General features: G+C 42.7%; 1 protein-coding gene across 1 annotated transcript; it reads left to right on the top strand.

The window, feature by feature from the left end:
• Positions 1-47: 47 nt before the first annotated feature.
• CCDC77 (coiled-coil domain containing 77) lies at positions 48-19,423 on the top strand. The gene is made up of 12 exons (XM_066634444.1): positions 48-85; positions 3,845-4,061; positions 5,035-5,177; positions 5,927-6,023; positions 8,702-8,771; positions 10,762-10,853; positions 13,140-13,288; positions 14,014-14,371; positions 14,729-14,803; positions 17,652-17,777; positions 17,915-18,067; positions 18,833-19,423. The coding sequence occupies exons 1-12, from the start codon at positions 48-50 to the stop codon at positions 18,977-18,979; spliced, it is 1,665 nt and encodes a 554-aa protein (XP_066490541.1). The 3' UTR covers positions 18,980-19,423.
• Positions 19,424-24,429: the final 5,006 nt, after the last annotated feature.

Below are 24,429 nucleotides of genomic sequence, written 5' to 3'. Positions count from 1 at the left end.
CACTGAGTGTATCTTATACTGTTACAGGTGGTAGGTGTCTGAGCAACATGGCGTCCTCTCCAAGAACACCCTCTTCCTCCAAAAGGCAAGTCAGAAAATGGCTGCCACCTTTAGGTGGCTCTGTTGCTTTCCTCTTCATGACCCAAGTTAGTAGTTTGGATTAGGCCAGGTTAGATTATATTCCTCATCATTTATATTCCTTTGTTGCTCACAGTGGCACTTTTTTCAATCCCACCTCATATCATTGTTGCTACTGGAATCCTATCCAATTTTCTAGCACCAGTGCAGCCCTAAGATAAGGGAACAAACATCCTATTTCCTTGAGAAGGCCCCCCCATCACAGATTGCAGCACACACTTGGTTTACACAGCTGCATCGGCATTGGAAAGTTGGACAGAATTGGACCCTCCAAGGCTGTTTCAACTGATTTGGAACTTGCTTTTCCCAGAAATCATGATCAGAATTAATATATATATATATATAATACAATTCAGAACTAAAGTTGTTTTTTACTTTGTTCTTTTCTTTGCATTTTTTGAAGACCACCACCACCACCCTCAAATGCTGCAACCTAGCTTGAACTCTGCAAACAGGTTAGATCAGGGACTCTCAACCTATCTGCACTATCATGTAATCTTTCTGTCCATTCTACCATTTCTTCTTTCTCCCATCCCCAACCCTGCACTTTTCTCTTCTGAGGTTGCTATGCACAGACCCTTGTATGCGGACATTTGTGGATATATGTGAATAGACACATTAATCTACTAGTGGGCCCAGCATACTTCCGCTACACTACTCTGCTATTGATTGAAAAATATGCAGCAAACTGCCTGACCTCACTGTATGCAGCTTTTATTGATTTAAAATCTGCTTTTGATTCCATCTCTAGAAAGAAATTATGGGAGAAACTAGAAGCCATGTCTATAAATCTATTTCTATTTCTAATATGAGCCTTTTATTCCAATGCATCTCTCAATGTTAGATGCAATAGGAAAGGACACCTCTCCAATCAAATTCTAACATCAAAAAGAGTGAAACAAGGATGTGTCCTGGCACATTTTATGTTCATTTTCAATATAAATAGCATGGTTTACCACTTAAGTAATCTCAACTTTTGTTCCCCCATGCTAGCCAGTTGTAAGATATCTTTTACTGCTTTATGCCAATATGTTTTTAACTTGTTTTTAAATCATGTTTTTAATTGTGTTTTTAATCATTGTTGTAAGCTGCCTTGGGTCCCTTCGGGGAGAAAGGTGGGTTATAAATAAAGTAAATAAAATAATAATAATACAGTAATTTTATCAAAAACTCCAGTGGGACTTTGAAGAGCTTTTAAAGACATTCAATCACGTTTGTGATGAGAATCAGTTAGTGATTAACTATCACAAAACTAAAATCTTGACATTTGGTAGGAGACCCAAGATCAGGGCATGGAGTATCAGTGGCCATAAGATAGAACAGGTAGCAAGCTATAAGTACTTGGAGATGATGCTACAATCATCTGGAGCAAGAAATGCCCATCGTGAATTTGTGGCCAAAAATCTGCCCAAGTCATAGCTAATTTTTCATGTACTAAAGGAGAGCAATATATATCAACCACCCTCAAATTATATCAGGTCAAAACTATCCCAACTTTTGTATGAGGCAATATTAGGTCCACCCCCCTCCAGCTTTGCTCCACTGGAGCTGATCCAGTCAAAATTTTTAAGATCAGTATTCCAATTGCCCAGCCGTGTGTCCAATGCAAGTTTACATTTAGAATCTCACCTGGTAAAAGTAGAGGCCAAGGTTTTCTTTGCCTCTATCAACTTTCAGTTCAAATTAAATTACATTCCACAGGGCCTAACATCTTTAATTTTTTTGGACAGTTTTCAGTCTTCCTGGCTAAAGGCAGTCCACTATAAGTTAATGATCCCGGGCCTCTCCCCACAAACTATTCTAGAAATGGGTTTTCCTGACTATGCGACAGCAACCGTAAAGCAGAATTTGCTAGATATTGAGTGACAAGGGGATATTACTAGAATACCAAACTTCCTGACTGCAGAAAATGTTAGATATGTTGTCACCCTGACTGTCTGTCTTTACTGGAGTTCCCAGGTCACAGGAGGGCATTTTCCCTAGCTAGATGGAGAGTCTTCCCCTCGTTAGTGGTGGAGGGGTGCTATAGAAAAATTCCTGTCAGAGGGTTTGCCTCTGCAGCACCCAGAGACACTGAAACACTAGAGCATGTCTCACTTTATTGTCTGTATTATCAAGGAATTTGTTTAAAGTTTATTACCCCTCTAATTAGAAGGCTTCCTGGCCTCTCCAGTTCTGAGGTTGTCAAGATGCTTCTTTTGGGTGCTACAGATTACAGTTTTTAGTGTGGGTTTTTTGTGACTGTCTGTAAAATCTGCCAGGAAATTGTACATATTGAAAAAGAATTTTAATATTTTATAAACATAAAGTGTTTTTCATATTGTCTGCATGATACAGAGTAAAAAGAATAATTGGTGTGCTCTTTCCTATAGGATTTTTAGTTTCTAGAACTGTTGTTATGTAAGGTTTTAAGAACCTAGGAATTGTTGTTCTGTGTTTTGTACTGGTCTTTGACCATATTAATAATGAACTGACTGAATCTAATAGTGGTATTGGAAGAGGAATAGACTAGGTCAGGGATGTCAAGCAAGTTTTAAACAGCAGGCCAAATAGTATTCATGGTGCCTGCTGAGGGCTGAAAGTAATGTCATTATGCAGGAAGTGATATCGTTAAGCAGGTGATAACCTGAAATAACTTTTTTACATAAGAATTCATTAGTTGCAAATGACAGAAAAGAAAATATACAAATCTTGATCATATTTTTAAGATATGGGAGAGCCCAATTATCATGCAGGCTGCCTTTCAGCAGTGCAGCTTCTGGCGCAAAAGGTTTGTGAGAAATGTTTTTCTTCATTTTGCAACCCAGCACCTGCCATAGACTGCTGAATCCAGGCCTGCTTGCTAAGTTCCCGCTTTGATTGCCCATATATTCTGTTGAATAGTTGCCTGGCTGGTTTAGGGCTCCTGCCATTCATGTCTTCCTGTACCATTCATGATAGGTGGAAAAGGGCAGGCAGTGAGAAAGTAGACTCCTTCAGAAATCTAAGATGGATCAGGTAGGGTCTTCTCCAGGAGACATTCAAACCACCCATTGCCTGTCTAGTTGGAAGAAAAAGTTTCACTAGCTGCAAGATGTCCTCTTTGCTTGGAACATCATGCTTCATCCCAAAATATCTTGAATGGCCCTAATTGGGAGAGAAGTGCAACATTGCCCCACAGTTTTGAGTACCTAAAGCAGTAAATCTTGCTGTAAAATATCAGATTGGTTTGTGATGTGCTGACTTCTATGACTGCAATTTTTTTAAAATTTGCTATTGTGCATGGATCGAGGCTTGGCATTCTGGTTTTGCTGGTTTAACCATTTGGTTCAGGGGTGCTTAATAGGTGGATCGCGAGGCAAAATGAGTAGATCGCGGAGTGCTGACCCTCCCCTTCAGGTGCCTCTGGGAGGAAACGCCGGGAGTAAGGCCCATTGTACTCAGTGGGGCTTACTCCCAGGTAAGTGTGGCTAGGATTGCAGCCTCACAGCCTAATCCTAGGCATGTCTACTCAGGAGTAAGTCCTGTTATACTCAGTGGGGCTCAAGGTACACCAACATACATTGTACACATAAATGTTATATGTTATGATGGCGCGAACATTGTAAAAAAAACTCTGGTAGATCTCTGGGCCTTGCTGGGTTTCAAAGTAGCTCTCGAGCCAGAAAAGTGTGAGCACCCCTGATTTGGTTGAACTAGTCTTGTTGTCTTCAATCATACTCCTCAGGTCAACAACCTGCCGTAACTCTCCCAAACGTGGTGGTTCCCCATCTCCTAAGCAGAATGACTCTACTCCTCTTCCTCCAATCAATGAGCGCCTGGCCTACCTCCGCCCATCCCGGGAACTGCTGGAATACTACCGCAAGAAGATTGCAGAGTTTGACGAAGAGCATGAAGAGCTGGTCAAAAGGTTGGAGAGATACAAAGCATCATATGATGAGCAGGTAAGGAAAAGGAGGGTGAATAGGGAGTCACAGGTAAATGTCCAGTAGTTGGGGGAGAGAAGTTTAAGATTTTGACTGTGGATTCAGTGTTGCCGATTCGTTGCATTGCATTTCCCTTTATGGATGCAGAGGGTTATATCCAAAAACAGGGGGCTGGAGACAGAAGGGTTGGATCAGGGAATAAGCAAGAGGGTGTTGCACCTCGTACAGAGTTTGGTTCAGGACACAGAGAAGAACGAAAGTATGAGGATGAGAAGAAGTTTGAAGGGAAGTGGTAATTGAGAAAGGGCTAAGAGATAATCAACAATTTGTTCACAATATAAAGAATGTTCATGGTAAATATAAACAGCATTCTTAACAAGCTATAGTAAATAGCAAATAAGAGTAAAGTTATAGAATAGGGGGTCCCCCAACTATGGCCCATGGACTACCTGTGGTCCATCAAAAGCTTTTGAGTGAATAACTTAGCCTAGTGGTGTTATTTTATATATAGTTATAACATTTGCTTCCCCACACCTGCTGCCTTTTCCCTCTGCTGGATGAAGCAATTGCTAGGCTGGATCTCTTTTGCTGAGAGCTTACCAGAGAGGGAGAAAGAGAGCAAGCAATCCTGCATTTCTACAAATGTTTTATAAGTATTTTTCTCCAATTGTGAAAATTCTAAATTATGTCTAAAATGTATATATTTTCACTAATTGATATACTCTTGCCCCATCATAAGAGCAAGATTATATAATGTGGCCCTGGCAGCTGGACGTTTGGGGTCCCCTGGTGTAGAACTTTTACAAAATATCTTCTTTTGCTGCCTGCCTGTGTTTGTATTCCATTTGACCTTCACAGAAAGACCAATATTCTTCCTGAAAGTGATGAGGGTTCCAAAACAGGTCACAGCCACCAGTGAGGAGTCGTATGTCTAACCTGTCTCTCCTTGCTGCCTAGTGATCATCAGTATGGTTCTATCTTCTCCATACAGCACAAATTGCAATGGGAAATGCGCCAGCGAGAGGAAGAAATTGCAGAGCTGCAGAAGGCCTTGAGTGACATGCAAGTTTACCTCTTCCAGGAGAGGGAGCACGTCCTACGCCTCTATGCTGAGAATGATAGACTGAAAATCAGGTTTGTCCTTAGGAGGGGAAGAGTGAAAACAGAGAAGTTTTCCCCCATGGAGCCTTCCCTTTCCTCCCTATACTGGGAGACATAACACAGCTGCCCATTGGGGGGGGGGGCGGGTATTATTTACACATGCATGTGAATGTAACTTCAGAATGATTGTCAGTTCAGTGTTTAGGTATGTGTTCATGGAGAACTTCCAGACAATTCTGCTATATCTGTCTCTTAGCACTGAAATAGGCAAATGTCAAATTATCTGAGAACCCACTGACAAGACCTGTGTCTGTGAAAAGTGACATCAGAAGCAGCTCTGACTTGGATTGTCTCCTGCATATAAAACCAGTTCATTCTTAGTTTAAAGTAAACGTCCCCTGAATGCGGGTGGAAAACCCATAACTTTGGGTTTTGATTTGTTTGTTGTTCTGTCTCCTATATACAATATTTGTCAACTGTGGTACAGAAGGAACTTTTTAGTGATATGTACAGTTTGTAGATAGGAAAGGTGATCATATTAGGAATGTTTTCTTTCCTAGCCTTTTATTATCCACCACCTTAACATGATATCATACACAGTAGCCATATATTGCACAGGAAAGAGAACTTCCTCAGTTCCTATAGGCCAGGGATCTGCCCCTTCTTCAAAGTGCTCCCTGACTGTGCTCCCAATAGTTAGAATTAAAGCAAGACATGGCTGCTAAACCAGTTAAACACATTTGGAAACAAAAATGTGTCACTTTCCTTTCAATGGATTCCAGGGAGCTGGAGGACAGAAAGAAGATCCAGCACCTTTTGGCTTTAGTGGGAACAGACAATGGTGAAATTACCTATTTTTACAAGGAGCCACCTGACAAGGTAAGAGTATTCTTCTTAACCTGTTGGGTTTTTTGACATTTGTTTTACTTTTCTGAAACAGATCACCTATGTATGACAGCACTACATTTTAAAAAATGACAGCAGTATATGATGAAGTAGCTGAAGTATATTTCTAGGGTTAAAAAAAATCCCATGAATACTTAAATCATGTGAAAGCCAGTATGATGTTGCAGGACTTAGACTCAGGCAGCGGGTGCCAAACCCTGGCCCGCGGGCTGGGTCCGGTGCCCACCATAATCCTTCCCCCAATGAACAGAGCTTACTGTTCTACCTGGGGGCCTCTCTTCAGTGCTGCAGATCAACCCCAATCTTCATGCTGGCAAGCTGCACATGCCCAGAAATCCAGGTGCAAAGCTTCTGGGGCGACCGATTGCTAGCTAGGCTGGCTAGCACAAAGGTTGAGGGTGATCTGCGGCACTGAAGAGAGTCCCCCAGGTGGAATGATAAGCTCCGTCCGAATCATGGACACCTTCACCGGCACTCAGCAGTGTCCACTTTGGAGACTGCTGAACTAGAAGAACCTAGGTTTAAACCCCTGCTCAGCCATGAAGTGCAATGGATAACATTGAACCAATCATTTGCTCTCATAGCCTAAGCTACTTTACAGTGTTGTTGTGAGGATAAAGGGTGTGTGTGTGAATCTGGTGCACTGCCTGGAGCATCTTGAAAGGAAAGATACAGTGATGGTAACAACAAAAGTTTGAAAAAGTCAACAAATAAACAACTAAAAGTTAAATGGTTGGCAGAACAAGTGTCAGAAAGTGTTTTGGTGATGTCAGAAACTGTAAATTGAGATTGTTTAGTGGCCCACCTTGAACAGACTATTCTAGCGTGAAAAATTCCAGAGCAGAGCCAGGTTAGTCTGTTGCAACAAAGAGTTTTGTTTAAGATTAACACATTTTAGGGCACGATCCTATGCATGTCTACTAAGAATATAAAACATCCTATTGTGTTCAACAGGGTTTACTCTTAGGAGAGTGTGGCTAGGATTGCAGCCTAAGTGGTATAAGCTTTTGTAGGCCAGAGCCCATTTTGTCAGATGCACAAGTGTAATACTCAGTTGGCAGATGTATAACTATGATAAATTATACAGCTAAATGCAGTGTCTTCTTTATAGTGACAAATTCCACAGGACCAGCCATAGTAAAGAATATCTACATCACAGATTTGAACTGTTTTAAGAGCATTTCCACTCCCCAGGTAACTCTGGAGATGAGTTCTGTGAGGGACCCATGGGATCTTTAGCAGAAACACTTGGGGTAATTGGAGTGAGAGAAAAATAAAGTTAATATGCTTAAAAGTTAATATGCAAGTAACAGCTTGCCTACATTTGGTCATTTGGTATTTTTAAAAAAATTTACAACCTTCCAGAAAGACCACCACAGACATGTATTAGACAGTGTAACCCCAAAGCTTCCTATCTGATTCTCCAGTCTTGAACATACTAACTTGTTACTTCCACATAAGTTGTTCAGAATTGCAGAGATCCTGGAATGGATGAGCTACAAATATGAGAGTCTTAGTCACTAAGAAAGAGCAATAACCCAAAACAATTTGCATTTAATCACTGTACCTGAACAGCAAAGAATGTGGATGATAGCTGTAATGAGTAATGTGGCTCTCCTAAGTGCTTCAGCAGGGTTTGTCTGGCTCTGCCTCTCCCCCCCCCCCCCGCCACCCTGATTTGCTGCATTACAAGTAGAATGTAAAAAACTAATTGATCCACTCAGATCTGCTGCCCAACGCCATACCTTACCCTCCACTGCTGCCTTTGCTGAAGGTCTGCACATGCACCCCCCCAAAAAAAGCTCCTTCCCACACTCCTTCCTTGCATGGGGTTTAAAGTTTCAGAGGAATGCATTTCCTTTAAACTTTAAACCCCATGCAGGGAGGGAAGCGGTTTATCTGATTCTTGTTCACTTTTAGGAAGCTAAGGTTGGATCAGCTTCAATCAGATTGAAGCTAAAATTGCAGCTTCAGTCTGCAGTATCAGGCTAGATGGAGGCAGCAGCGACTCAGGGTGAAGGGTAGCCCAATTCCACAACCCCGCCACCTGCGGTTGATGCAAGTTTATGGCTGGGCCATCCGTGGATCCACTTCTTAACACTTTGCTTTCTCTGCTTTTTGAGGGTTCACTTTGAAATTGGCAAGCACAAGACAAGATTTCAGTTGTTTAAGCTTCAGCTGTGTAACTTGATATATGCATGTAATGTGACATTATGAATCTCACTGTGTCTAAATGGGTGCACAGTTTCAGCACACTTGCTCAACCCTAAGAAACTGCAGTGTGTAAAATCCAGCACACGAAGGTGAGGCTTCTTGCCCTGAAATTCATCTGTAGCACTGACATAGCACCCATTTCCGAAAAACTGCTATAGAGTTTACATCCAGTCTCCTATCATGGGTTCCACTTTAAAAAAAGGTTTCCTAAAAGTTGGTTGGTTATAATAGCTAAACCACAGAAGAGATTGAACCACAAAATCACACTACCCTACATTAGGCATTCTGTCATGACTTTTATATCCTTCAAATATACAGGTATTTATCTCAACTTTATTTTTGGCATTGCACGACTTCTAAAATCTGTCTCTTAATGTTTTAAGAGCAGAGGCCGAGCAGAAAAAGAGCAAAGTGACTTAGAATATTTTGATTTATAGGTCACTCTACCTCAGAGGGCAACCAAGAACAGGGATCTGCATGCACATGAGAATCACGTTCTAAAAACAGGTAACAGGAAAACAAAATTATTTCCCTAGCAAAGAGGAAATCTAAAGCTTGCTAAATATTAGAATATTATGGAGTAACTAGCTTTTGGTAGAGAGCTAGCATGACCTAGAACATTTGGGAAGAGGTTGCAGCTTGATGATGGGGCACCTGCAATATGCAGAAGGTCCCAGGTTCTGCCCCTAGCAGCATCTTCCACGTAGAACTGGGAAAGACCCAAGTCTAAAACCATGGAGAACTAATCAGTACAGATAATACTGAGCTAGATGGATCAATTATTTGATTTGAAACAAGGCTGTTCCATTCTAAGAGCGCAAACCTAGGTGTGCATTAAGTTAGCACAAGCCCCCTGCACCAGTCCAGGAGTGTTGTGAACATGCCATAAAGCTACTCAAAAGCCAGCTAGGCCAGTGCAAGAATGTGTGCTGGCCTACCAGTGCCACATCCAGCTCCAGACAGGATAAGTTGCAAAAGATGGGACAGGCAAATGCAGGTGGTGGGAGTAGGTGGTGAGAGGACATAGTAGGGGATAAGGAAGGGGTGTTTTGGGGCAGGGGGAGAGCAGTCCGGGAGGCGGATTGGGCCTGGAAGGGGGGTGAGATCAGCTGCAGCTGTGCAGGCCAAATCCTAACCCCCACTCCCGGCCTGATCAACCTCCCACAGGCTGCTCAGATCTGTGCCAGCAATTTTGTTGGCACAGATCCAAGTAGCCCCAGGGGGTGGCTGAAACGCTACTTGGGGTAAGGGGAAAAATGTCCCCATAGCCCAAGTTGTCCTCCAGCAACCTCCTAACCTGCACTGGATACAACACAGGCCACTTGGCCTGCCTGTTCCAGCATAAGTTAAGATTGGGCTGTAACTAATTTAAATGAAAGGAATGGCATGGCTTATTTATCTTTTTCCAAGTTCTTGTTACCTTGTTTTTCCATTAGCTTCCAAACATTAAAAACATAGCAAAAAATAAATGTAAAACACTAACGGTGGACTTCACAAGAATAAATGGAACCAAAATCAAATCAGTTTAAGGCATCCTGAAGATACACTGAAAAAAATGTCTTTATGGCTTGCCAAATGGCAAAAGGAGGTGGAACCTGGTAGACCTCCCCCAGGAGGATTTCAAAGCGATATCACCATGACAAAAATGGCTTTGCCCTTTGTGCCTGCCCACCAAAAATCTGGTGGTGGGGGAACACAAAGCAAGGCATCTGATGATTACCTTAGCACTTAAGCGTAATAAAGGTTTGTTGTTGTTGTTGATTACCTTAGCATTTGGACATGTTCACAATGTGGCAAGGCACTTGCTCAGGTGGCCTAATCCCAGACCATAAGGCTTTAAGTCAAAACTACTACCTTGAATTGAGCCTAGAAACAATTTGATGATCAGTGAATAAAATAGAACTTATGTGATTGGATTGTGCTGAACCACAATTTCTCTGGGCATGTGTTAAAGCAGGGGTGTTAAACATAAGGCCTATGGGCCATTCAAGGCCCTTGGAAGCTCTTTCTCCAGCCCTCATGATAATTCGACTCTCCTAGCATCACCCTTTCAGCAGCACAGCTGCTGACAAGGCTTTGGGAGACGGAAGAAGGCCTCAGAAGGTAAGGAATGCTATGGAGGGAGGGGCAAACCAAGAGGGTGAGGAGAAACATGCTGCCAAGGCCCTAGGAGAGTTCAATTATCACATAAGCCACCCTTTCAGCAGTGCAGCTTCTGCCAAGAAATCACTGAGCACCTCTCAGTTGCTGAGCTGCAAATTGACACTTAATCATAATCCAGGCAAAGGATGAACAAGACTATTTGCTCAGGGATGAGAAGTCCTCTTCTTCTTATAACCTCCTTGTCTTTGGCCAAGATTTGATTCTACTTGACAAAACTTTCATGTTGTAGTCCAGAAAAGGGGCAGGGGAGCATAACAGGGTTGTTTGGCAATACCACATTTTAAACCAATTAAATAATTTAATTTTTATCAGTAAACTTTGATTTCTGCTTTAGGGAGAAACTCTGTCTCAAAGCCAGCAGCGAAAGGAGAGAAACCGGAAAGTGGAGAAAGATACCACACAGATGCTCAAACACTCCTGCTCCAGGTAATGATATCCACTATGTGCAACTACAAATAGATTTCTGCACCCTAAACTTCTGCTGTTGGTTTTAGGTCTGCTTCTCTATACAAAGTCAACTTTGCCACTGCTGAGGATGATTAAATTAGTGTTTGGTGCATACCACTTCCATTTGTTGGAGCAAATATTTAGGTCAGTGCTACCAACTGCGAAATTGGCCACCTTAAAAAAATGCAGATAGCTAGGTCTGGGGGGGGTGTTTTATCTAAACCTGCCTCCCCTACTAGACTATTTTGGGTGAGATGAGAGGCTAAGGTTCTCATTGAGCCTAGGTGCCTTGGCTTTGTTATAAATAAAATGTATGATTTATATTTATGCATTATTTTTTATATCCCACTCTTCAGTTATTGGGTTCTCAAAGTGGTTTATAGCATTTTAAAATACAATGTGAACTACTTCTTAGATCTGTTCCATTTCCAATTTGCCATACCCCTATGGAATAGGGTTCTGCTGCAGCTGATCTCTCCTCAACGTCTTAGAACTCTAATTCCCAGCATTTTGCAGTTGATTGAGGAAAGTCTCTGCCATTAGCCCCAACACACTATTCTCAAACATAGTTGCATGTCCCCAGTGGATCCCATAGCTTTAGGAATTATTCTTCTGCCGCTTCCTGAAGGCTGCCTTTCCGCTGGAGTTACAGAGCTCTTTTAATATCCCAAGAGCCAAGACAGAGAGGAGCCAAGTGTCTCAGGCCCCATCTTTCATTGGTAGGTAGTTAATAGGGATTAACCTATCCTCTTCCAGTGTGATAAACGTAAGAAGCTAAATGTCTTGCTTGTGTTTTTATGTTTTTGTATTGCTGTCAGTCAATGAGATCACCCTGTGTATAGTTTAGTTCGGGGTACTTGTTTTTAAATGTCTTAAAATTATACTGTAGATTAATATGTGGCCCTCCAACCTCTTTTTCTCTTTGATTTTCTTGCACTCACTAAAGCTTTGATTTCTACTTTAAGTGTAGAAAGCTCTGCTCTAAAGAAGAGAAACCAGAGAGCGTAGGAAAGAGTTCTCTGTTTTGCCTTAGGCTTCTGACAGCTTAGTTTTTACTTAAGGTAGATCACTGTGACAGTATTTGAGGAACGCAGACACATATACCACCAACTTGTATGTGAAGGGTTCACCCTCTCCTGAGTAGCTGATGTCTTCAGATGACCCACTAAGGGCCCAATCCTACCCAATTTTCTAGCACCAGTGCAGCCGCAATGCAGCCCCAAGGTAAGGGAACAAATGTTCCCATACCTTAAGGAGGTCTCTGTGATTGCTGCCCCACCACAAGATGCAGTGCATGCCCAATCGGCACAGCTACCCCGGCACTGGAAAATTGGGTAGGATTGGGTCATTCACATGATGGTAATCCCAGTGCATTTGAAGAAAAGCAAGAACAAGCCACCAAAGGGTGAGCAGCCTCAGATGAACAGCTTTTCTTATAATTGCAGTAATCACAGATTGTGAATAGTGGGGTCATTGCATTGGTTTAGAAACTTGCCATCAGAGAGTTCATTGATTTGGGTACTTTCTTTGAAGATGATCTCTATAAATGCTTGAGCTGAGCTTCTTCATTCTTTTGCATTGTGGAATTATGATCATACATTGCATTAGAGCTTTTCAGTTGGCATTCAGTATTCCTTCTGCACTGATCCCTGGAGCATGTGATTATTAGTGTAAACAAGCATGCAGCTTTTTATTGGACAGTTTTCTATTGCTGAAAATGTGCAAACCTTTGAATTTCACTAAGTAATTCTTCAAGAAGGTAAATCTGAAGTTTAGATACTAAAACAAAGCAGGATACAAAAATCCAAGAGTAAATGTTACCTTCTCAGGGAAAACACATTGTTTTTTGCCAAAATGATCGCCATGTGATTTTGTTTGTCTGATACCTGGTCTCTGTCATTTCCATCCATCTTTTTTGACTTGCTGCTTTTAATGCCTTATGGGAGTGGGCAACTATGTCTTGAGATCAAAAGCATCTTGTAGGAACATTATTTTGGAAATGAGAGCTGTATCATTTGTGGCTGATGACTTCACCTAATTCCATCTTCTCAGACTGGATTTATGCAACTATTTTGGCATCACAAAGTGTAACTGCACAAAGTATGCTCAGAATGGAAAAATGACGTAAGACTCCACCATCCAAAAAGAAAAATTAATAATCTAGTCCACAGAAAAAGCAAAGACATGGTAGCTGGTCTGCATAGGAAGGCATTGTTCAGCTTGACGTTGCAGCAGATTCTCTGCTTCTTTTCTGTGTTAATCTAGGTGGAAGCCCTTCAGGCTCAGCTAGAAGAGCAAACCCGGTTGTCCAAGGAGCAGCTTGAAGCATTGCTAGAGGACCGGCGAATCCGAATAGAAGAAGCCGAGGTCCAACATCAGAGAGATCAGAACAAGATTAAAGACATTACTGAAAAGTAAGTGCAACAAAAATGTGACTGTTTTGATGAGAGTCTGACAATACAAAATAAGCCAAGTTGTAATGAAGAATAGTACTGGTCATCTGTATTATAGTTCTGTGGTGTTGATAGTGTGCCAGTGAATAAGAAGAGAAGTCAAGGGGTGCCTTATATTTCTGTGGGAACAATGTGATACACACATACAACTTAACACCACTAACACATTTACACCACCCTATATTCTGGATCCTCTGAGCAGTTATGCAGTGCAGATTGCCCTGGTAGCTCACTCTTTAGAGATGTAGAGTCGTGGTCTGACAGTCCAGGGATCAAGCCAGAAAGAGTGAAAGAAACATAACCTTTTATAAGTAATACCTGCTGACTTTTTAAATGGGGGGAGGAGCTACAGCTCAGCCATAGAGTTTTTGAGGCACAAGATTCCATGTTCAGTCCCCACCATTTCCAATTGAAGAATCTTTGGACTGTTGTCTTGGACAAGATGGATCAAGGGTCTAACACCATTTCAGGAAGCTTCATATTGTTAGGTCCTTTGTGATGGTTCAAAGTGACCTAAGGTCAGTGCACACGTACAAACTAGCAAACTGCCAGATCAAGCAGAAAAATTGTATTGGACAGATACCTGTAAAGCCATTGCTTCCCGTTTCCCACACTTATTATAAAGGGGATAATGAGGGAATTTGGAAACAGATCAATTACTAATTCATTGTAATCTTTCTCCCCAGGTACAACAAAACTCAGAACTTATTGTATGAGAGCACCAGAGATTTCCTCCAGCTGAAGTTTGATGCACGGGCAAATGAGAAATCATGGATGGCAGAAAAGGACTGGCTCCTGAGGAGGCTGGATAAGAGAAAAGAGGCAGCCAGACGAGGCAGAGTTCAGTGGGTCATTAGTCCAGGTCCAAGAGATGGCATCAGAAGTTGGGACTGTAGTTGGGAACAGCGGAGTGCCAGTCAGCAGGACAGTAGTCCGGACCAGTGGGACTACAGTCAAGATCAGTGGGACAGCAGTCAACACCAACAGGACAGCAGCCCTTGTCAGCATAGTTTCCACAGGAGGAAGCCTGGCAAGCCCACCGGCGTGCCGCCTGGCAAGCCCACCGGCGTGCCGCCTGGCAAGCCCACCGGCGTGCCGCCTGGCAAGCCCACCGGCGTGCCGCCTGGCAAGCCCACCGGCGTGCCGCCTGGCAAGCCCACCGGCGTGCCGCCTGGCAAGCCCACCGGCGTGCCGCCTGGCAAGCCCACCGGCGTGCCGCCTGGCAAGCCCACCGGCGTGCCGCCTGGCAAGCCCACCGGCGTGCCGCCTGGCAAGCCCACCGGCGTGCCGCCTGGCAAGCCCACCGGCGTGCCGCCTGGCAAGCCCACCGGCGTGCCGCCTGGCAAGCCCACCGGCGTGCCGCCTGGCAAGCCCACCGGCGTGTCGGCCACTTATTTGAAGAGGAAAGCAAGAGATACCAAGCATGGTTTCCAAGCAGATTACGAAGTTGAGAGATCACAAAGCATAGAAATTAAGGTAAATAGCATCTGAATACATTTAACTGCCTATTTCTGAGGACAACATGGCATTTTGACATCTGTGGTACATGGGAATGTAGTCTTTCTCATTCTTTCTTTTCAGCATCAAGAGCACTTTGCTCCTCTTTGCTTGATTATGTGAAAGTTTTGTATAACTCCTGATAGGCTCAAATTGCCTCTGTGAGTTACTCTTTTTTTTTTTCAAGACCATTACCGATATTGTCACTTACTCTTTTATTTATTATTTTTTATTGTAATTGTTGGGGACTTTTAATGCATTAGGAATGAATGGGGAAGTTTTGTTTTGAGCAGAGAAGACTGAATGTAGAATTGAGAAGAGCTTCCAAACACCTCGGGTATAGCTTCCAGAAAGGTGGACAGGTTAAGTCAATTAGACAAAAACAACACCAAGCTACAAGATCCTTTTCTGTGTTTTCATAAGGGCAGGATCAGCTGTTTTCCTTTTCTACTGTGGAGAAAAGATATAAGTCACCTCTAAGCAGATGAGCAATGGCCTAGGTTGGGTAAAGATACAGTGAAATCATTATCACTGGAGGTCCTTACTACCAGGTTAGATCAGCATTTAGTTTAGGCAGATTCAGTCCATAGAGTGGGTCCATATATTTGTCATTTTCCACCATACATCCAAGAGTAGAGATCAGGAGAGATGAAAGTGCCTAATCTTTTCAAAAAAGCTGTAGGTCAGCAGTGGCATTCCCAGAGGGGGGACAAAACACTAGGTTTTTCAGGCACATGAATGTGCCATGTAAGTGGCCCTTCCCCCTCGACTTCCAAGCCGTTTGGGGCAGCAAGAGCAACACAGAGGCTTACACAGCACATTCAGGTGCCTGAAAAACTTAATGTTTTGCCTCCTCTCTGGAAACGCCACTGTAGATCAGAATCGTGCTTCTGGCTAAAGATGAATGTCATAATAACCCATAGCATGAAGTCCTTTCAGCTCTAGGATGATGTTTTCATCTGTGGATGTGATTGTTTCATATGTTTATATCTGAACCATATTAAGTAATTTTTATTGCTTCACTTGAAAATAAAAAGCCGAGCTTTGGAATGTAGGGTACAAAAACTACCCTACATTCTACATCATACTACCCTTGGTGGTAGTTTAAAAAGATTTGCTTTGCTGACAGTGCTGTTCCCCACTACAAATCTCAAGAAAGAGTAGCATATACTGCAACCAACTTTTCTCAGGGACACTTATGGCTAAATCAATTCAGCCTTGTAAATGAGGGCTTTCACTAATGCCCTGCTGTGATCACCCAGGCTCCTCCTATATCCTCTTGTTTCCTTTGCTGCTGCTGCCCACCTCTCTTCTTAATGTGATACTACTGCTGACTTAATTAGAGCAAAGTAGCACACTTTTGCAACAGCTGGGGATGTACTCACCCTTTTTTGCACATGCCCAGGATTTCAAGGAATACTAGCCCTTCAAAGCATGTGACTGTGTGTGTGTGAGAGAGAGAGAATGTATGTAGTTCCTAGCGTTATGATCTCTGGTTAGAAAAAAGCAATGATAGTAGTAGTGATGTGAAGGAAGACAAGTGGCACATCTGTGATGTGAATAGCAGGCGGTGGGGGCCCTAGCAGGGGGCTAATGAAGCTTGCTACTTGATTGCTCACTCACGGATTGTTGCTTCATGACCTCTTGACCCTTGCGAGTGTTAAACTATGTAACTATGGGTGCAATCCTAACAGTGCCCTAGGCCGGCACAAGTCCCTTGTGCCAGCCCAGGAGGGTCACAAGCATGCTGTAAAGCATGTTTGCACCTCTTTGGGAGTCGGCTGGACTGGCGCAGGGACACATGTTGGTCCACAGAGGCTGCATCCAGCCTCCACGCCAACTTGGGGAGGAGGGTTGCGTCGGCCAACGCAGGGGTCTGGGGAGGAGGTGGGATGGAGGTATTCTAGGATGGGGAAAGGGCGGTCCCAGGGGCAGGCAGGCAAGAAGCAGGAGGCAGGGCTGGGACCCAGCACTTATGCCATTTCCCAACGCCATTCCCTGAGCAGCGTAACTTGAAGCCACTCTGTTCTTCTCAGACTTGCACCACCTCCTGAGGTGATGCAAGTCCGAGGAGACCCATAGGGGCCATGGTAACTTACCCAGGAATAAGAGGAAGAGCTTCCCTTTGCCACCAGCTAAGCCACTTCTAGCCCCAGTCTTGCACTGGATACAGTGCAGGCCTCCAGGCCTGCCTGTTCCAGCACAAGGTAGGATTGCGCTGTATAATTGTTAGGCTCAGCATACTATGTGACCATGCCTGGCTATGTGAGAATATCTATTGTAGTATAGACGTTTCTCCTCATTTCTTCTTAATTGCTGCATACACCCAACTCTGAACATAAATTCAGTCAAGTGTCCATTTATCATTTTCTGTGTATTCAAACTCTGAGTCTTTTTCTATTTTTTTCTGTGCATCTCTCAATGGGTTGTAACTAGAACACTGATTTGGTATAACAACACCATCTCAAGCCAATGTATTTAAAACAAGTATGTAGTACTTAGGTTGGCAATTTGCAGTCTCGAAAGACTATGGTATAAACCTACAGCACCCGGTATTCCCAGGCAGTCTCCCATTCAAGTACTAACCAGGCCTGACCCTGCTTAGCTTCTGAGATCAGACAAGATCGGGCATGTACATAAAACAACTATGTAGTACTTGTATATGTCAGGATGCAGCCATCTCACATGTATCTTTGTCATGAAATCAGTTGCTGAGTATTCAGGATGGTCCACCTGCTTTGATACTGCCTTTTGGGAAATAAGCTATCCTACCTGAATCTCTGTTGATAGCATCTACTAATCCTAGGCTTCTTAATCTCAAACACAGGGACTGCAGGAGCAGTTAACACAAGAACAGCGACTAGCAGACATGTATCGGGAGCAGTGTGTTTCTCTGGAAGAAGAGGTGGCTAAAATCCGGGAGGAAGGAGATGTCGGACGAGAGATCTTTAAGGTAATGCCTTTGTCTGCTGCTGACAGCTAACTTTGCCACCACTTTGACATGCAGTGATCACCATCTCTGTGATCCTTTTCAGAGAGCTCTCAATAGAGCTCTCCATCTGTAAACATTCTTTGGTTTTGCCTCTATAGGAACGCTCAGAAAAAATGGGGAAGCGCCTGCAACTGATGACACAGCGCTATGAAGCACTGGAAAAGAGGCGGGTCATGGAGGTGGAAGGCTTTAAGACTGACCTTAAACAACTTCGGCAAAGGCTGAAGGATGTAGAGAGGCAACTTTTCAAGGTAATAGTGGTTATGACCAGAAGACAGACAAGGAATAATAACCAAATAGGAGAATGACTTTTGAATTTTTACAACCAGCACATTTATTTACTTCATAAATATTGCCTTTCTGCCAAACTGCTTGTATTTTGTTTTAATTCAGTAATAAATATATGTAAGTTCTCTCTCTCTCTCTCTCTCTCTCTCTCTCTCTCTCTCTCTCTCTCTCTCAGAGGGCAGTGCAAGACGGTTAGGTCTCCTCTGTCTACTTGCTGGAACAAGCTGTCATTTGATTCCTCCCACCCAGTAGGAGGAATTCCACCCTTCTTCCATCAGTAGCCATCCCCCTGGTCATTATGCAACTTCATTATATAGCAGCATGACAGGGCTGGTACTTGTATTTGCTTGTCTTCCTTTTGGAGGACTGGTGTGTGTTCAGAGGCAGTATACCAGTTGCTAGAGAGGCTTTACAGCTTGACAGATAAGAAGAAAAATCTGTTGCTTCCTTTGTGTGTTAAAGTAATCCTGGAAAAAGCTTGCTTTGATTTCTACTTGCTGCTGCTGTTTATTGTCCAGCCGCTTTCTAAGCACATATCTTTACTCCAGGGACTCAAAAGCACTAAATTAGGAAGGAGGGAATGTTCAGATATAGACCTACACTTCTGCTGTATCTTGTGGCGGCTTTTCTTGTTAGCGTGCTGGCTCCAATAAATTGTTGCTCAAAACTGCTCTCTGTTCCTCTTTCTGAACCATTTCTTGTTTTTCTATATATTCCCCCCTCCCTAGGTGGCAGTGACTGTTGGTCCAGACCAAGACCTTGCAATTCTGCATGAAGTTCGCCAGGGGAACAAGAGAACTAAGAAAATTCAAGGTGAACTGAAGAATTTAAAGTCAAAAATCTATGGCCTGGAAAATGAGCTGCGTGTCTGCTGATGAAAGATGTGCTGTTGTGGCCACAGCTTTCTCATATCTTGTCAGCGTGTGGCTTGCAATGATTCACATTGAAAAGCCTGATGCTCCAGGAATGCAAGCTAATGTGGGAGAGGAACTAAATTACTTTTTTTTTTTTAATATGTCTAGTTTTGGTTTCCCATTTCTATGATGTCAGCTTATGCACTGATTGGATTAAAGTCATCTGGCAATTTTTTATGCTCTCACAGAAGGGACTTGCAGTCTATAGATAGAAAAATCTTCTACTCTTGAGAATCGCACACAGTGGAGGAATAACCTGAAAGCAACCAAGTGAATCATTAACTTTTTGTATTTTGAATTATTGTTCGTTATGAGGAGAGAAGCACCCACATATATTCTCTCCCCCCACCTCCCCAGAATTGCACTGTCAAGGAAGGATGATAACAATTTGTTTGAAATTGTGAAATAAAGCCCCTGTAATTTGTTAGAGGTTGTACTATATTTTGTTTTCTAAGTTAGAAACCAGTGTCTCTGAGTGCTGATTCTAGCACTTTAAAAACGTAGTTCAAACCATTTTACTTGAAAGCTATTTCATTGATTCAAATAAGTGGTACATCCATGGAAGTATGTTTAGAACTGGAGCCTTTAATATTCTTTCTGCTAGATGATATAACTGTGGCTAAAGTTGCAAATGTGGCATACTTATCTAGGAGTAAGCCCAGTGAACATCCCATATTCATGGAATCAGGCGGCCAAGCATGGCCCAAATGGACCTGCTACCCCAAAGGGAGTTGATCTGCTGCCCCCACCAATGTGTACCTCACACACCTCCCAACAGTGCATATCTCACCACCCTTGTCCTCCTCAGCTGCTGCTTTTTGTAAAGTTGGCTGTAGGGAGTTCTGCTGGCCACTTTACAAGAAGCAGCTTGGACAGAAAGAATTCCAGACGGAAAGAACTCCAGACGGAAAAAAGTCTGCAGCTCTGCTCTTTTTTTAACACCCCCCGCCCCATGAGAGCACTCAGGAAAAGATCCCAGCATGGCAGAGCTAGAGGACCAGGAGATAAGCCTCCCCTCATCCTCCTCATATGCACTTCATGAAGAGTGCATGAGAGGATGCTGGGCAGCCAGAGGAACTGGCAGATGGGTGAGAGTGGGATACGTGGCATCCCTCACTGACCTACTGCCTCCAGCATGAAGTTCAGCTCACCTCACAGCTTGGCCACTTCCACAGATTACTGCATTTATCGTGGCTTTACTTGGGTCCTGACAGGTGACTTTTACTACAGAATTCCTTCTAGTGCAAGATAGTTGCTGGATATCTCTTTCCATCTATTATTTTGTCCTTAACTGTAAAATTGGAATTGTCACTTGTCTTGGTTTTTTCCCCTATTGCTACCGGTAGCAGGGGCCTTCATGTGGATTATCACCGATATTTGATTGATACATAAATTTAACCAATATGTTAACACAAGCAACCCTTAAATGTAGGAACAAGTGTTTTTAAAAAGCATCATAATTTTGTTTAGCTGTAAATATGTGTTGGGAAGCTGTGCCAAGTCATGGCCTCCATAAGTCTGCTAGGAAACAGAAGCTTGCAGAATTGACATGCAAGATGCTCTAAAGGCAGTACAGTAGTTACTCTCTTGTAAAGGAAGTACCTTCCAAGTAGGAAACATGACATTTTAGTAGCCCTTAGCTTTGTAAGAAGCTCTCTCCATTTGGGAATCTTTACCCCCCCCCCTTCCCAAGACAAATGCTCCAGCTTACTAGTATATTTAGGTAGCTGCCAAAATGTGGCCAAATGTGCTGCCAAAATTTGGCCATCCCGCTGCCAAAATGTGAAAACTGTACTTCTGCACAGCATTACAGCTGCAAATATTGCAGTCACTAAGCTGCTAGTGACTCCTTTTCCATCTTTAAAGAAGTTTCAGTGATTACAGTAAGCAGGAACCCTAGAAGGCAAAACAGAATGATAACCAACTGGATTCTGTTTATTTCCTCTAGAAGCTAAGTAAAGAAGATTAATGTAGAGGAGGCTGAAGGACCTATTTGTACTGCAAATATAAAAGTGATGTGTTGCATGATATTTTGGCAATACTGGCAACATGATAATATTCTGTCTGTATTTGTGTCCGGCCTTGACTGGGTTGTAACTAAAATATATTTATGGCACACAATAACCATAAATATATTTTCTCATTGAGGTTCTCTCTCATCAGCCTTCCCAACACATCTGTTGTTAGTTCAAAACACTTCCTTGGTGCTTAAAAGTGCTTTATAGGGGTTTGGGGGCTGTTTATATCTCTGCCTCCTAGTCTCTTTGGATTCAGTTTAACTTTAAAATTGGAATTGAAACCCTCATTAAAAATAGTTGTGTTTTATGGCACCTTAACACCTAATAGATTTATTGTGATAGAAGCTTTTTGTGGACTGCAGCCCCACCACTAGATGCAAGCAACATCCTTCGCTGGCTCAAACACACACAAGAAAAACTGTTGAACAGTGAGGCTAAAAGGCCGTAAAATGCAAGAGATACAATCCGTGATATTAGCATTCAAATCTCAAATGCATACAAAATAAACACATTGCAAATAGCTGTGCTAAGGGCCACCCTTAGGAGCTGCGGGGCCCAATGCAAAATGTTTTTGCTGGAGGAAGGACTGCTTACCAGGATGAGTGGCTACGGCGAGGCACCCGGCAGTGGCATCTCAGCCAACTGTTTCTGGCAGTGGGGCTGATTTCAAGCAACCAGACCCAGGGGCAGGCAGGAGGGAGGGCCATTCAGCAGCAGTGCTCTCCTTGCAATGCCCTTGCATGGAAGATTCAATGCTGGAGCATCAGCTATAGAATGAGGTGCTGGCTGTGGGCACAAGGAAGAACAGCGGCAAACTGGGAGACCAGTGGAGGCAAGGGGAAAATGGGGGAAGTATAGTCGATTATTTCATTTACCGAAGTGTGGGCTTAGTTACAGCAGAACATGGGAAATAGGCAGTTAGGCCAAGCACCAAAAAGGTGACTTTTGAGGAATTTAAAGGAGAGGTGGCATAGCAGTGATTTTCTGGGAGGCAATTCCCTGCTTAAGAGTTTGCAAGAGGGAGGATCCTGTTCTAGGGTAAGCATATGAGCCACTCACAAAAGCAGTCATTGCTCCAAAATTCAAATGAAGCAACCACACCTTGCTGGCACAGCAAGTTTGACCATGAGACCAAAGTTCCTAGGAGCTGCTGGCCTGGGGGAATTTCAAGTTAATGAAATGAAGAATGTCAAACCCTAGGCTGTTTTCATCGATAAACTCAATCAAGGAGTTATATAAACAAACCAAGGGAACATCTGAGCTAGCCACTGCACCTCTGAAACTCCAGAACCTGAGTCTGATTAAAATTTATTTTGTGACCAGTTTTCACAGCGTGCTCTGCCACTGCTGACTTTTCATTTTGTTCTAAGTGGCAGTGGCATTCATGCTCCTTTATTCTTGTAATCATGCTCCTGTTTGTGGTCCCTATATAGACTGTTCCACACTTGCAAAGAATATGATAGACACCAGCCATGGTGGTCTTTTATCTTTCATGGACCGCAACACCTGAGATACTTTCTTGGTAGGTCTATAGATGAGTCTGAGGTTGGCTTTCTCCAGTATCCTCCCAATCCTATCCATGCTGTTCCAAATATAAGGCAAAAATACTTTTCTTCTGGTTCATTTTCTATAGCAGTCATTTCGTCTGTGTTGCAATACTCTGTTAATTTCTCATTCTATGTATCCATTTTGTTGTAAGGCTCTGGATACATGTGCTTATTCTCCATGTAAATATTAAGGCTCCAAGGTATATCTAGCTCTGGCGATTGTTAAGTAGTCCTCTTATTTGCTCAAGATGGTGACTGGAGTTTTTATGCAGGTAATGGTCTGTATGTGTAAGTTTTCTGTACATCTCAGCGTGCCATCCTCCTTGCGGCTGACAAGCACATCTAGGAACAGTAACGACTCATCTTTCTCTTGCTCCATGGTAAACCTGGTAGCTGGATGTCTGCTATTTAGGTGTGATTAAACGAAACAATTCTTCTTCCCTCTCATTCGAGATAGCGAAGACATCATCAACATAACATAACCAGATTTTAGGTTTAAAGTTGCTAGTGTTAGTGCCTCATCCTAAAATTTCTCCATATATAAATTAGCCCATGATTAGTCCACTATTAGTCCATAAATTAGTCCACTATTGGGCTCAGTGGACTGCCCATGGCTACTCCATCGGTTTGTTCATAAAATTCGCCATTCCAGCTGAAGTAAGTTGAGGTGAGGCAATGATGGTACAAGTGCACAATATTTTTAGGAACTATATTTGTAAAAGGAATCTTTATACAAATGTGGATGCATTTCCTACAGAGCGTTGAAGCATTTTTGCTAGATATTTAGCCACGTCACTAGTAGGTTAGCCTATAGTGTTGACGGTGGGTCTCGGGGGACAGACGGACTGCAGTTTTATGGATTTTTGGTAGACCATATAATCTAGGTGGCAGTGCCTCTGAGTGGCATAGTCTTTTTTGCATATTAGGTTCCAGACCTGACTTTTTGATAAGATCATTAGTTCTTCTTAACACCGTACTATTGGATCCCTAGAGACATTTTTATTATGCACTGAGGTCCAATAGCATTCTTATCTTCTGATATTCCTGAATGCTCATAGCCACTGTTAACATTGCCTTTTTCAGCCTCCAGAATCACAATGTTTTCATTTCATTTTTTTATAGCCAGCCTCCCCCCTCTATTATCCTTAGGTGGGTGGACTCTCCTTAAATTTCTGGCCCTATCACTTCTAATCTCTTCTGCCATTTCTTTAGGCAATTATTGTATATCAGCTTCTATACTTGGCAATGATATTCTCTATAGGTATGGTTTTTGATACCATGGCAAAATTGCCCCCTTTCTTCAGAATGTCAATTTGTGGTCAGATAAATTTATCACCACCTTATCAATTTCACCTGTTATACCTGGTACCTCTCTGTTTATATTCTTAACTTTTCAAATTTCTTTATTTGCCTTTGCCAGTTCTGGGCCCTCTCTTCTCTACAGATTTTACAATTAAGGCATCAATTCTGTCCCAATCTGATTCCATTTTATTAATTATAAATGCAATTTTAGCAAATCATGGTCCAATTTAGCCAGATTGTTCCTTACAGCATGCACCCTCTCTCTTAAAAGCACATTTTCTGTGCGCTGGTATATGCACTGGGCCCAGGGAGTCTTCCATTTTCTTTTTAATCTAATGAATCCTGGCATGGTGTAGGTATCTACATCATAGCAGGAATGCCAGAGAGCAGAGGTCTTCTTTTTTTGCAAGTTCTCAAATTTGCGAAGTTCCAAAATTAACTCCTCCCTTTAGAGGCATTTTACAAACATATTCAGGCTGTCGTGGCTGGATGAGTTCAAAACACATTTTGAAATGTTTCTCAAGTCTAAGCCACAGATTAAAGT

The sequence above is a fragment of the Tiliqua scincoides genome, chromosome 7 (assembly GCF_035046505.1).
Source record: "Tiliqua scincoides isolate rTilSci1 chromosome 7, rTilSci1.hap2, whole genome shotgun sequence".
Classification (NCBI taxonomy): Eukaryota; Metazoa; Chordata; class Lepidosauria; order Squamata; family Scincidae; genus Tiliqua; species Tiliqua scincoides.
The sequence above is the reverse complement of the archived record's forward strand: the minus strand, read 5'-3'. Positions and strand labels throughout refer to the sequence as shown.